Raw genomic sequence first — 15,542 nt, forward strand, 5'->3', positions numbered from 1 at the left:
CCCGACACCTTAGTCGGATCGACAAAAATTCCCTCTTTCGAGATCACATGACCAGGAAAGTTCACCTTCTCTAGCAAAAATTGACATTTTGAGTATTTGGCATATAACTTATGTTTGCGCAAAATACCCAACACACTCCTTAAGTGATCTCTGTGTTCTGTCTCACTATTTGAGTACACCAAAATAACATCTACAAAAACAATCACAAACCGATCCAAGTAGTCTTAGAAAACCCGATTCATAAGGTCCATAAATGCTGCGGGAGCATTGGTGAATCCAAAAGGCATGACTCTGAATTCATAGTGCCCATATCTAGTTCGACAAGCAGTCTTAGCAACATCTTCCCCTTGTATCAAAAGTTGATGATAACCTGTCCTCAGATCAACCTTAGAGAATAGCTTTGCACTCTTGAGTTAATCAAACAAGTCTTCAATTCTTGGAAGCAGATACTTATTCTTGATGGTGACTTGATTCAACATGCGGTAATCTATACACAAACGCATTGTATCATTTTTCTTCTTAACAAACAATACTGGTGCTCCCCACGGTGACACTCTAGGTCGGATGAAGCCCTTATCTAAGAGCTCCTGCAATTGCTTCTTCAATTCTTCTAACTCTACTGGTGCCATTCGGTATGGTGCCTTAAAAATAGGCGTTGTCCTTGATAACAATTCTATCTTGAATTCAACTTCTTGTGTTGGAGGCAAACCTAACAATTCCTCAGGGAACACATCAGAGTATTCATTCACGATGACAACATCCTATAACTTCACCGGCTCAGTCTCACTAGTCAATACATTGACCAAGAATGCAACACTCTCACATTCTAACAATTATTTAGCCTTTTGTGCAGACACCCATATTTTATCGGTTCGATTGGATCTTCATGCTTAGAATTCCACTGATTTCATCTCATTAGTCCACGATTGTATCTGCTTCTCTCTGCAATCTATGTTGTCATAATGCATGCATAACCAATCCATGCCCAAAATGACATCAAACCTACTAAGACTTATGAATTACCAACTGTGCAGGTAAGCGAAATGGGTGGGTCTCCACGTCCACCATTCGGCATCACCTTTCAACAAATACGAACTATAGTTAACTTTGTCACATTCTGGCATCTTAAGGAGCTCAAAGATGCATTCACCATCTTCAATCCATTCTTCTGCCTTGTCTGGACTGCCATCTCCAGTAAAGACAGACGACTGCATTGACATAAACTGTTTGAATGACACTGTTGTTGCTTTCTCCTTAGATGGTGTGGTGGTGTCTCTAGTAGGAGATGCTTGGCTCCTCTGTTCACTGACCATCGACTCTACAAGAAAGGTCAGTGTCTGCAAGGTTGTCAGCAGTATAGTCTGTTGATCCACATGTGGAGTCTATCTTGGTGGGGTCTAGGCACCCACACTTACCATGATGTACTATCATCTACTGGGGTACGTGCATCAGAATGGGTCGAACTTGGCTCTCTTTGTGTCTCTGCAGGCGGACCAACTCGCTTTTTGCCCCTACGTTGGTACTCCATCTGCACAAACAAAAATCCTCATTTTCAAACCAGGTCTATGACCAATCTTTCACATCCAATCATAGAAGTGCATCCGCACAATGTTTCAAAACATCCATCACTCAAAACAACAATCACCTTTTGTACATATACTTTACTGAAAAATCAAACTACAATAGAAGTTCGATCAAGTAAATGCATACCTGGGCAACACTGTTTCACAGATAGGCTTTAACTCATACTCATAGTGAGGTTTGCCATAGCTCTGATACCAAAACTGTCACACCCCAACCTTTTGACCCCCAAACAATTTTTTTTTTCTAAACATAAAACATTGAGGTGCGATGACACAACAATTCAAAAATGAGGGAACTATATCATTCAAAACAATTGGGCAAACATTCATTTATATAACAAATTCAGTTCGAACAAAATTACATCTACGTGTGTGACAAAAATGCCCCAAACCATATAATTGATGTCTAACAAAAACAAGACATCAATATAACTAAAACAAGACGCACCGGTATTACAAAAACCCAAAACCTCCCCAGTAAGATGTGAGTGATGCCATCTGATCAACCTGCTGCCCTGGCTCTGCCAAAGCCCGAAAAAGAAAACAACTGAATGCTTAGCCTTCGCAGTATGGCAACAAGCCAAGAAAATCCCTAACTCTCTACAATGAGAGCTCAAATGTGGGATATAATAATTTCGAAAACAATCACTATCATGTCGTGATTTTCAATGACTTGATATGAAAGCCTCTCACATATACCACGACATGTAAATGCCACTTGATGGTTGCCATAGCACGTTCACAAATCACATGCAACTCATGCATAAACCTATCATTCTCATTCACTTCATTCACAGTACAGTACAATATGTAAAAGTCACTTAATGGCTAAACTCATCATAATTCATAATCACATTAACTTCATGCATATTCACTACATTCACATATACTTCATTCATATTCACAATCACATTCTTCTCATTTATTTTAATTACGAAACAATTTACTATCATGTTGTAGTAGGGCACACAGTCACATAACTTGTCAAGAAGCCTCTCACATATACCACAATATAAAAAGGCCACACAAAGGCCATAATATCACATTCAATAGTCATACGCAATTCAGGCATATCGCATCATTCATATCACTTCTTTCGCATTCTTTCATTTACATTAGCTTTAGTGATTTAACAGTTCCTGTAGGTGCAAACACAGGCACGTGCACACCGCAGGTGGCCTATAGCCGAGAGACAACCCACATGGTGGCCCATAACAATATGGATCCATTCCTGCTGCAGCGGTAGAGCACTCATACATGGGTGTGTGAATTCCAGGGAGAGATACTCAGTCTTCCCTAGGACACCCAGGTTGGGAAGGCGGGAGCTCTATGCTCCAAGCACATCACATAACAGTACTATGGGGCCTTGCACCGCCTGCACTCCGAACATGTGAGACCAGTGGCGAAGGCGGGACAACTCCCAAACACATAGCCACATCCCATTGGCCTCTCATCTTTTATTCTTTCATTATTATAATTATACTTGCACATTAACAAAAAGACTGACTAGCTCATGAGGTTGGTTCACTTCACGAGTACACTCACACCTCCAATTGCCTCTACACGAGAGCCACACCTAACATTAGCAGTCTTACCTAGCCGTCATAATAATGCAGGTACATCTACCCTCCAATTTCATTCAATTGCATCATTGACCACGGCAATACATATGCAACAAATCACCACATCCACATTCATAAAAATTCACATCTTATCAAACACATCAATCACATCTTTTAAAACTTAGCCAAATTCCAGAGAGTAGTCTCGATCCGCGATGGCTCGTAGTTGTCCTATGCAATTATCATTCTATGAAATACTCTCTAATGCATAATCGGGGTCGATGAGACACTCGACTCGACACCCCACCTCATCTGTCCTAAGCAGTTATCAATTATAGCATGCCCATGCAAATGCGTAACAATTTTCAAAACAAACTTCTAATAGCTTTCCAAAACAAAACTTTACATGACAAATCATTCACAAAATGACTGGCTAGCTCATGAGGTTGGTTCACTTCACAAGTGCACCCACATTTTCAATTGCCTCCACACGAGGGCTACACATATCATTAACATTCTTAGCTAGCCGTCATAACAATACAGGTACAACTACCCTTCAATTCATTCAATTGCATTATTGTCCATGGCAATGCATATGCAACAAAATACACACATTAGTCACATCTTTCAAAACTTAGCCAAACCACGGAGAGTGGTATCGATCCGTGATTGGCTCGTAGCTGTCCTAGGCAGTTATCATTATATGATGTTTTCTAATCCACAATTGAAGTTGAGGAGATACTCGTCTCGATACTCCACCTCATCTGTCCTTAGCAGTTATCAATCTAGCATGTACATGCAATTGCGTAGTAATTTTTAAACAAAACTTATCACATAAGCATTAAACTTTCATGCATGCATTCATTCAATCACTTTACAACCATTCAATCACATCACAATCTTAAGATCCAACGATCCTAGGAATACATGTTCACAAATTGGCCCCAAGCAGGGATTTGCCTGAAATGCCACCATACCTATCGCGCATCCACAAAACACCTCGAGCTACAAACCGCATTGCTGAAAGTCTACTTGACGTGCCCGGTGTACCTGGAAACACAGTCAAACGATAAGTTCTCTATTCAGATCGCTTTCCAATTAATACAAATATGACAATACAATCATTGATGCATGTCATCACCTCCAGAGAGTGTCGACCCACAAAGCCCTCCAAAAGGACTCTTCCCAACCCTAGAGGTTGTCACCAAATGATCTATGTCCTGAGTTTTCAATTTAGCCAATCACTAATACACTTTTCATTTGCTTTCATGGTTGAGCCAACTTCCCAATAGTTACACCCATCCCATGTACTCTTTCCTACCAAACGCCACAATTCACATATTCACAATAGTATGCACCACATGATCCCAAAAATGGTTCTAAATCTTCTCAACCACATCAAATCTCTACCATGTTTCCTAATCGCTTTAAAAATCAACCCATCGTGCTAGTGCTAAAGAGGTAGATATATACGTAGATTCTCGTCCTTCTCAAAATAATCCTAAACCTTTCTCAAAATAGTAATATCGCTAGCATGCTTTCAAATTCATCAAATCACAAGCCTAGCATGCTCAATTAATAAGTATACATGCTCCAACAACAATTATTCGATAATTTAAGCTTGATTAGGTCTCGCTCACCCCAAGTCTTAGCTACTGCAGTCCTCCCAGCAGCCACCTCAGGAGTTCGAGTGATCCCCCAAACAACCAAAATCAACTGTCGTCGTCACCTCCCAAGCCTTCAACTCGCTGTTATGAGGGGAAATGATGTGTCCCCAAACTGCAATCCAAACCAACAGGCCCAAAAATAGTGAAAAGGGGCAAAAAAAAATTCAAGATGGTCTAACCAAGAGGGTTTGGGCAGAGGAGAGAGCCTACGGGAGAGAGAGACAAGCAAAAGAAGGCGTTGGCAGAGAGAGACAGCCAGTAGATAGAGGGGAAGATGGGGAAAAAGGGTGAGGGAGAAGAAGAAGAAAGAAGAGACAGAGGGAGGGACCGATGGCTCACCTGAGCGCCACCACCGCCGCCGCCGCCGTCCACTTCCATCGCCGCTGCACCGACCTTCGTCTTCCTTTTCTCTGCACTGTGGTCATAGCAAAAGGAGAGACGAAGAGGGGAAACGAGGGACAAGAGGGAAAGACGAGGGAGAAGAGGGCGACATCGGGCTCCCACGCTGGTGGATTCTGGTCCAGGTCTGGACCCGATCCGGCCCACCTACAAACAAAAAACGAGTGTTACAACAAGAGTTGACATTTGTCCTCCAAGACTATCGAAGTTATAGTCGCTAATAATCATAAAGGTTCTCGATAATCCATGAAACACTTTACATTCTATCTAAAAGTTGTATCGTTTATTTACGTCTAGAAGCTTAATTATTTACATTATGATCTAAGCACTAAGGTCTTCCACTGCAAACTCTATCAAATATAGAGTTAAAACAAGAGTTTTAAAACTTAAATTGGCCATTTGGGGTGATTAAGGTCAAAATCATCCATAAGTCTTCTTCCTTTTGGATGGAAGATGCCGCCCCCTAAGGTTAAACGCAATATAGGTGCAAGATGCCCCAATAAAATAATAGAGTTGTCCCTTGGGTTAAGCCATGGCAACATGGTTTTCTGTGTTAGCGGCGTCACATGGAACTTGTTTCGTAATGATTGCAGTTAGATGTGAGTATGTTAGCATTAGGCTTTGTTTTGGAATTTAGCTAAATTCATTAGGATTTTTTATAAATAGTAAAATAAGGGGATGTCCCCTTCATTCTCCCTATGACAAATCCCAAAGCTATCCTTCTACTTCCGTGTTTCTACCTAGATTGCCCAATTTGAATCTTGTTTTCCTCCCTCCTAAAAGAATCCCCTTCATGTTCCATCGTTGGCCTTTTTCCTCCAATTCCCAAATATATCTTATTGTTCTTGAGAGGGGCATTTGATGACTCTAAATTTGAATTCTATAGATCTAATATGGATCAGACATGACATGCTTTTGTTAACCTAGTAAAAGATCCATGATAAACTCCATGCTTCATCAAATTAAATCTTAAGTCGGGCCTCATATCCACACTTAACTTTTTTATTTTACTTTTTTGCATTAAGAAAATGTTAAATTTAAAATCGGATGAGGGAGGGTCTTATTTAAATCTACGATTCTTAAATCCTAAGGATTTTTTATCGGGGCAATGCCTCCGAAGTCAGCACATAAAATATTTTACTAAGATTCATGGAGTTGATTGATGGCAGTAGGTGTGCGTTAATGGGGGCAGAACTGATCTTCCTTAACATAAATTTTGGTGTAAGTTTCAATAAGTAGGCGACGTGTTTTTTATGATAGTTTATGTTCAATTTCTAAGTTTATGCTCACTTAACTTTGATATGCATAGAGTTATATTAGATTTTCATTAGTATAAAAAAAATTTTTTTAAAGTCTTATAATTAATAAGTAAATAATCACCAGCAGCTCTCAAAGCCGAAGGCAATCACAGCACCACCAGTGTAAAACCTAGTGGTTTGCAGTTTCTAAGATTGCAACATCTCTATTCGGAATCAAAGGTTTCTCATAGCTTTATTAGTGTAATCAATCTAGGATGGGACTAACTACATTCATACCAATAAAATTTGGTTCAAGCTTTAAAAAATGCTCTATTTCTTTTATTGTTTGCAGCTTGTTTATTTCTGCTATGTTTTGAACAGTTTCTCAATCGTGCTTTGCTGATTGTTAGTGCATTTGATGGAGACTGTTCTAGGCTTTTCCATCATTTGGATTGCTTGGCTTACTCAATTTTTATCGATTACATTTTGTTTCCTATTGTTGCTTAATTACTTTAGGTAGAATAGGAAGGGAGTTTAGGGATTCAAGAGGGAAAAAAATCGTGTTCTTCTATTTTGAAATTCTGCTGAAAGCCCATTGTGAGGAGTCCAGTATTGAAGGCACCTAGATTCTTCTTGCTTGGTGTTCGGCATTCCTGCAATGTGGTGCAGACAGCTCATGGTTTTTATTCTTGAGAACATTTTCTCCCCAGCCCCTTCTCAAGCGTGAGGAAAAACTTGATGACTGAAATAGCAATGAGCATACCGGAACCGGCCTACTTTGCCATGTAATATGCCTGAATTATTCCCGTTATGGCTGGTGTATTTGTAGTTTATGTGTTGGTTTTTTTTTTTTCATTGTTTGTGAATTTGTCATTATTCCTCGGCTTGCTGCTTATTTGGTGGTATTTACGTCCTTAAAAAAATCCAATTTTGCTCAAAGGTATCTTTGAAAAACTCTGGTTTATCACAAAAACAAGGTATTTCTGGTTGGTGGTTGAGCAGTTGCCAACCGGTTTAGAATCGATTGTTGTCTTTTTTCCTGTGTTTTTTTTCTTGGTAATTCCAATTTTAATTTCTAATATGTATAACTTTTGGTTAGATTTTTCTTTGTTAGTTGCCCACTGTATCATTTAATATTAATTTTAGGTGTTATTTATGTTTAACTTTTTTGAAGACAGGATATGCATTAGTTTACTTACAATGTAGTTTTATATGTCAGCGTTTTTTTTTTTTTTTTGGTTTATACAAGTGGAATTCATAGTAATAGTTTCCTGGGTTATTACTTGTTCATCGTGTGACTTGGCGATTCATTGTTTTCACTTAGTGGTATTCGTTATCATAAGTTAGCTAGAATATGTTAATTACGACTTTTCTGTAATCTGTCGTTCAATGTAAGCATGATATTTGGGAGGTTTCTTTTGTGTGCAAGCTTGAGCCTTCAGGTGTGTTTTTCCTTCCAGATGACACATCAAAGGCACGAAAATTGATCTCAGATGAACCTGAAGTCAAAATATTTCTGGCGTGTTCTACTCATCCATTGCACAACGGCACAAAGTCGGGGCACCAAGAAAGGCCTTCACCAGTCGTAAAGCATATTAGTATCCCCAACAAAATCCTTTACAGAAACCCACCAGCCTTCGCTGTACCGCAGGTTGTGAAAACTAGAACGGAGGTTGATGAAGAATTCAAGGACACGAGAAAACAGTTTTGCACATGATTTACGAAGATACCCGTCCATTGCAAAAGCCCTAGGTTAAAATACTGAGCCATGGATACACACTTGCGTATTTCAAACGCAATGTTTCCTCAACTTGGCTCTTGTTGACTCCAATTTGTGAACGCACTTATTCATGAGAGAAAGAAAGGGAGAGAGAGAGAGAGAGAGAGAGAGTTTGTTTCCATAAGCTGCCATCCAAAACAGGCAATAGAAAATAACTTGTATAATAACTCCCCCCGCCGGGGAAAAGGGAAAAAAGCATATCTCCGGATTACTCATCCATATTAATCAGCCAGGATGTGACCATGTAGCAAAGCCTAACCCAAATTGTCTACTTCAAAGGAAAAAAGGGATCTTACATCCCCCACCTTGTCCATTTTAAAGAGGGGGATGAAGAAAAACCCAAAAATTATGTCTAATGAATTGTCCATTTTAAGGGAAAATTAAGGGGAAAAAAAAAAACCTTTTATGGCAACCAAGGACTAATGGTTTCTACTTTTCAAAGGGAAGCAATAAAGTAGCACTCGCTTGTGTCCAAAGTCCCCCTTCCATCCGCAGGACATAAAGATCAAAACAATTCCCATACCACCCCCATCGGATACAGTATCAGCCCATGGAAGGAAATTAAACTTGGAGCTACGACATCAGAACCTCCGGGGTTGGACATCGCACGACATGGCCAAGTCTCCTGCTAAGACCATGTCTAACCCTACGAAATCGTACTTGACAAGAAGGAAAATTACCACATCCAAGTCATGGGTCTAGCTGAACCTACTACAGCAAGGCCCCAGACGGACAAGGGTCTCTCTGTCGGTATACGCGGACAAGTTCCTGATGTCCAGGTAAAGGCCATGAGCGTAATCAATGTGTGATGGGCCACTTGGGATAAGACCAACAACAAGGGCCAACAGTCCCAGCAAGAACAAGTCTCAACACATGAACCAACCACGTCTCTCGGACCTCACCGCGTGAAGACAAAAGCCACTTGATTTGCCACGATGTGTAAACGACGGCTACCTTTTGTCCAAACACATCACTGATACTTCTCTCTCCTGTAAAGCTGGGGATTTTGCCACAACCGCAGTTGCACGCCAATAACCTCTTAAAGCCAGCTACGACATAAATCTTCAGTCGCCGACGACGAACAACGGGCTACCCAAAGGAAACGGCAGTTGACGGTATACCTCCGTAACCCAGGGGGTACACCGAAAGGGGTTTCCCTTCCTGGCTGTATCACGAAAAGCTTAATTTCGGCTCCGGTTAGTTAAAAAAGCACACATCCAATTGCGCCCTTCAAATGGGTGAGGAATGAAAACTATGACGCAAGCATAAGAATCACATTTTAGCTGACAACCTAACTCAACTTGTTTGGATTGGAATTTAGAAGTAGGTCCCCCCCTTCAGATCCAAAATTTCCTTAGGTGGGCATAGATGGAAAAGGTCGTCTTTTATGTGGTTTGAGAGGAAAGGCAACAAGACCGATTTCCCGCTTCAAAGTAACTTGCCATCCGACAAATAATGGTTGAGATGATGAAAACGAGGAAAAAAGAAAAGGCTTCCAGCCAGATATCTCAACTAGACAAGCACACGTAGGAAGTTTCAGCCACTAAACTTTGCTCAAAAGAGAGTAGAAAAAGGAGTCTAAGAGTAGCTTCTGTACATGGTTTTTGCAAGGTACAACAAAAAAACGGCGTTTTACCTTCCCATGTTGTCACTTCCAGCATCAGACAAGATCGTAACTCTCCTTGCGGTCTTCATAAACTCACTGCAACAGAGGTGGAAAATCGTGAACAGACGGCATGACGGCAACACTACAAGATCCTACCATTGAGAAGAACGAGAAAGAGATTGTCGTAAAATAATGTAGCTTCGGATTTTCCTCTTAGAAAACGAGAAACAACAATAGCTAATAGTAAACCCGTTAGATAACTAACTGATATGCCAAACAGCTCCAGGGTGATTCTGGTGGCAGAGTTTAAGCCCTCTATCCAAGAACTTCACCCGGCCACAGCTGAATCAAGATTGGCAACCAGAGGTCCGGAATCTAATCTCTATGTGTGCAAAAAAAAAAAAGACAACTTGGCCATAAATTAAAAAGCACCACTCTAAGGAATAGAGTTGAAATGCAACATTGTTTGCTCGAGCTGAGTATCTACAACCAATAAAGAAACAGAAATGGGTTTAGAATAGGATTCTGATTCAAAGTTTCTCTAAGCATTTGCAAGACAAATTGGAAATAACGACAATAAAAATTGGCTTCATAGGACTGGCTAATTCGGTTCGACCCAAGCAAGATGTCACAATGAAGCAGCACAGGAAAATAGAGGTGTAAAAATAGAGGTGTAAAAATAGAGGTGTAAATAATCTCCTCACTAAGATATATTGAAGAAGGAAACAGGAAAGCACCTGTAAGGTTCATCTCCAGTGTGCCTCACGATACCATTAGCATCTCGGTAGAGCACCCTACTGAGCATATCAGTTTGGTCGACCGCGAACATTTGTGCCAGCGTTTTATAGAGCTCGTCAAATGAAGTGAATGAAGAAAGGTCCAGACTTCGGCCCACATCCTCAGACTCCATGAAGACCTTGCAGTGGCCATTGGCACCTTCATCAAAAAGCTTATCGCCATATACACACTTTTGCAAACCGAGGTCAGAAGGCTTCTCTTTAAGCAAAGAAATGCCTGGCAAGATGTTGGGAGCACTGGGAGCGTCCAAATGCTTGTGATAGTGGGGCCCTTTTCCCTGGCTGCGAGAGAAGTTTATCTTGTCGACATGGGCAGTGTTAAAATTCTCAGTGCTCCCACTGACGATGCCACTGTTGTTGGTAATAACGCTGGATCCCAAGCCATCTGTGGAATATACTTGCGAGTTCAGCTGAGTGGAGTCCGATTTCTCTGGTTCTTTCATGCCTATCGACTGGCCAAAAAGCCTGATTTGGGCAGCCTTTTCAGCTGGCTTCACATGACCTGCATCAAGTGACCTTTTGCTGCTCAATAGAGGGTCACAGCTAGAAAGGATACAAGAGATGCTACCCTGCCCAATGGAGCGCTCCAGGGAAGAGGAATTCCCTATGAAAAGCTCAGTCGAAACAGGTGATGAACGCAGGGCTTGCTCTTGACAGTGATACATGTTATCGGACAAAAAACCCGGCCTAAACTTGTTCGGACAAAAGTCCGAGAGTGAAACACCGAAGTGACCATGCCTGGCTCCCTGTATGCCTGAAGGAACATTTTCCGGGAGACGTTGCCACGGGTTGATAGACCCGAGCATATTACCGGGAAGAACACCAGCTGGAAGAGAGCCAATGATCCCCTGGACATCGTGCTGAAATTCTGGGTGCTGTGAGACCCTCAGCTTCTTCTTAGGAAGTGCAAAGGGAGACATCTGGATGGTTGGTATGTTGGAGACTATCTCTATCAACCACGGACTAACTCGCTTCACATTCTGCAGTAGATCCGGTTCATCCCAAGTCACCTGCATAAACAAGATACAACCATCAGTGGCTAGGATAGGAAACAACCGCAAGAAATCAAACAAATAGTAAGGTGGGTTAGTGCTATGTTCCCTTTAACCAGCTAAAGGTTGAACATGGAGTTAGTTCACAAGCATGGTTGGCATTGGTCCCATGAGGAGGATTTACAATTTCCGTACATTTCAGACATCCCCAAGAGGCATGATTCCCACTTCACAGCGAGAGAGAAAGAGGGACCAATGGATCGAAACAATCGGTCATCATAAATAAAGGAAGCAATACACATCCAACAAAATCTTGACAAGAGAAAAACACAAAGGTTATCAGTACCCTCCTGCCCAAAAAGATCGAGAGCCTTTTCCCTCCCGACAATAAACAAGAACATTTCACCATAAGACAGCTCGGCGAGGAAGCATTATGACAAAAGAGTAGTTCAACAGAAATTAAAAGTTTCGCACTGGAGATGGGAAAAAGTGCCTGAAGAAATAAAATTTTGGCATTTTTTATTAGAAAATTCACCGCAAATGGAAACATGTACCTGAAGAAGCCGCCATGGTGAATTTGGCCAGTTAACCGAATCCGCAAACTGCACCGATGAAATTGTTCCCATAAACCAACTGATCCGAGAAGAATCCTCCGTCTCGAATGCCATCTTAAACCTCATCCCCGGCGTCCAATGCACCCTCATAGAAGCGCTCACTGTACTAGCCTTCACACAAAACTCGGGAGTACTTGCACGAGGGAAATAGATCACTTCAAATGGTTGTCCAGCAGCTGCCAAGCTACATGCCTCAATCACTGCTTTAGCACTCACCTTAGTCTTATCCCTTGAAAAGCCGCCATTATTACCGGGCCTTGTCATCCTGTTCTCATCTTCTCTCAAGAACATAGAGAAACCGCTACCACCAGCAACACCAGTCCCTGATTTTCCTTCCCATCTTGGGCTCCTGAACGGGGATCCCAGACTCCCAGCAGATAAGCACCAAGCAGATGCCACAGAGGACGGAGAGTCTCCGGTCAACCTGGCAGAACGCCTTACCCCAACACACAGCTCCCCATTAGCAGTCCGCAGAAACACGATGGAATCTCCGGCCACAAGTTTCTTCTGGTTAACAAACGTGCTCCAGCCTGTAGTTAGAAGGTGGCGCCTCGGTGTTCCTCGGTAAATGTGCCTGAACTTCCAGACCTCACCATGGACATCTTTTGCAAGGACAGTCTGCACGGGGGGATCGTTCGAGTAGTCAAGCTTCGGGAAGATGGTTTCAGCACAATAACGGGGCACCGAGAAGCCACCCCCATTGTTGGCGTCTGACTGCGTCAAGGTCTTGGCGAAAGATGTGGGTTTATCGACATCCAATCCGCTATTCTCACTGAAACTATCTTCTTCTTCAGCACCTCCAAAGCCATCCACCATTGGGCTCAAGGGAAAAAGCTTCAGCTTCACGAAAACTTCATCCGTTTCCCTATCAGCCAGGAACTTAACATCCCCAATCTTGCAGGGGATAAAGGGCGGCATCTTCAAGGAGGGCGGCAACTCAAAACTGCCTCCGGCATGCTCCGCGTGCCCTTGCGGGAAATAGTAAACCTTCGTGTTAACCTTGTGCATCTGGACCATGCCACCAGCACACGCATGCCAAAGCTGAGGATCCAGGCACCTCTCTCCATCCTTGCCAACGATGAAAGAATTTGACGAGTCTAGATTATTAGTCATGGTAGGAGCAGGACATTCCCCAGAAACCTCCCAGATCCTCAGATCTAGTGCACAAGAACCCAAACTCCCTTTCTCAAACGGACTTCCTTCTCTCACAGAAGCACAAATCCAACGAAGAGATCAGGAAGGACGGCCCACATTCCAGGAGAAACACAAGAAAGCGCCAAGAGAAAGCGCAACCACGCTCATCCACCAAAATCAAAACCGATAAGGCCGCAGTTCAAAGATTAACCCAGAATTTAAGCAGAAGGGGAGTCTCGCACTGAAAATCAAAAAGAGGAGGCGCGTACATCCCTCTAGCGCCAAAACGATCCCAGATTTCCGTTTATTAAGGAAATCAGACCGCCAAACCACTACAAACCCACAAGAGTCGAGGTCTCTACGCGATGAAAAAAAGAAAACCCTAAAACCAAAGCAAAAAAAATTTCTTACGAAGGGCAAATTCCCCAAGCTCAGACTCCGAAACAAAAGAAACCTTGTGCCAGAAAGTGCAAAATCCACCGAAGAGCCTACCGGAGCTCACTTTGCAGACTCAGAGACAGTTGCCCGGAGAAAACCCCAAATCCTGAACATATCAAGAAAAGTTGCGAACTCCTCGCTTTATCTCCCGACTCCATGGTACAGAAACGAAGGAATGCGAACTCATCGCGGCAAGAAAACCCGGATCCGTGAATAGAGATGGAGTCAGTTTACCTTCCCCCCTCGAGCTCCGCCTCTTCTTGCTCTTGTTCCCCCTCCTCGATCTTTAGTCAGTCAGAGATAGAGGTAAAAGAGAGTAAAGCACAGGCCCGACGCTGCAAACAAATCTCATTTGGAAGATCGCTAGACTTCACGATCCCTGTAGCGTGCTGGTGAAGCTAAAGACGAAGAGCCATGGCTGCACTCTCTCTCTCCCCTCCGCAAGCTGTGAAAGGGAGAAGGCACCAGCACTATGTTCGAGAGCGAAAGAGAGAGGGAGAGACTGTTGAGGGAAGAAAACGAAAGGTCCGAACCAGCGGTATTTATGGGCGGTGAGAAGAATGGAGGGGCAGGGTCGGGAGTTAAACCGAGCAGCTTAACTCGAGTTAGGAGATGAACAGTGCTGTCAGTGGAGTGCGCTCCAAAGTTCTAACCCGGGTTAAGCGGATCGCGGTCGATGCCACACAGCGGTCTGCACTCTGGAGTCCCCGTGGGTTCCGTTTGTCTAGGATGTCTAATTACGGAAACGCCCTCCTCTGAAAAGTCTATTTACAGAAGGAGGTCCGAGCGCGTAGTGTGTTGTTGACTTGTTTTCAGTCCGTGGGTCAGGTTTTGTCACAACTTTAACGGACTGAATCTCGCAGAATTTTTCTGAAGTTGGGGACTTGTATTTTGATTGTGGACGTATTCATATGATTTAACTCACAGAATTATTTATCCAGACAACTTGAACAATCAAGCGAGTACATCATGTGCATATATATATATATATATATATATATATGAGACATGAATTTACACGTGCCTGTTTTAATTCACGTATTCCTTTACCAATTTGTTACGCCAAATGTGTTTTGTTATTCAAAAATGTGATGTATTATGATACCAACTTTTAAAATTGGTCCTTCATTCCTTGTGGATTTTAACATTTGTTTTATGTGCTAGAACAACAGTAAAGATGGGAAAGTGGCTCTCCTTCCACTTCTCATTTTTATGTTCTATTTTTATTTTATGAATCTGGACAAATTTGTAGAACAAAACAGCCTCAAATTTGGTAGACGCTAAAGTCCGAGATGCGTGTCAAATGGGAGAGAAATGAAAGGGAAGCCGCTCTCCCATCTTTTCCACGTACAAGTCGTGTGCTCTTACTTGTGTGAAAAGTAACTCGTAAAATATAAGTTATCGTCAAAATTTATTTGAAAATAAGATCGTTCAATGTGTTGTGTATTACATAACGAGCACTTTATGCACATTAACATTAAAACAACTTTTTAAAAAGTCGGATAGTAATAACTGAAGTTTAGGCGCACTAGCATTTACCAGCAAAAGGGAGAGAGGAGAAGTATAAAAGGTAAATTATGTTATGCAAAGTGTCGTTGAACTTTAGAACAGAAAGGAAAAAAGGTTAAAGTCAATATATGTTGCACTCAATCAACGGAAGAAAACAAACAAACATGTCGCTGGATGTTCTTTTGGTGTGTGAATGTGAGCGCGACATTGCTGCTGCCTCCGC

At 42.2% G+C, this 15,542-nt stretch overlaps 1 protein-coding gene across 1 annotated transcript; it reads right to left on the minus strand.

The window, feature by feature from the left end:
- Nucleotides 1-9,708: 9,708 nt before the first annotated feature.
- Nucleotides 9,709-14,332, minus strand: LOC116267538 (auxin response factor 10-like). The gene is made up of 3 exons (XM_031649315.2): nucleotides 12,179-14,332; nucleotides 10,573-11,642; nucleotides 9,709-9,931 (listed from the first exon to the last, which is right to left on the minus strand). Exons 1-3 carry the CDS (start codon nucleotides 13,349-13,351, stop codon nucleotides 9,862-9,864), a joined length of 2,313 nt encoding a protein of 770 aa, XP_031505175.1. The 5' UTR covers nucleotides 13,352-14,332; the 3' UTR covers nucleotides 9,709-9,861.
- Between the last annotated feature and the right edge of the window lie 1,210 nt (nucleotides 14,333-15,542).

Source organism: Nymphaea colorata, chromosome 14 (genome assembly GCF_008831285.2).
Source record: "Nymphaea colorata isolate Beijing-Zhang1983 chromosome 14, ASM883128v2, whole genome shotgun sequence".
Classification (NCBI taxonomy): domain Eukaryota; kingdom Viridiplantae; phylum Streptophyta; class Magnoliopsida; order Nymphaeales; family Nymphaeaceae; genus Nymphaea; species Nymphaea colorata.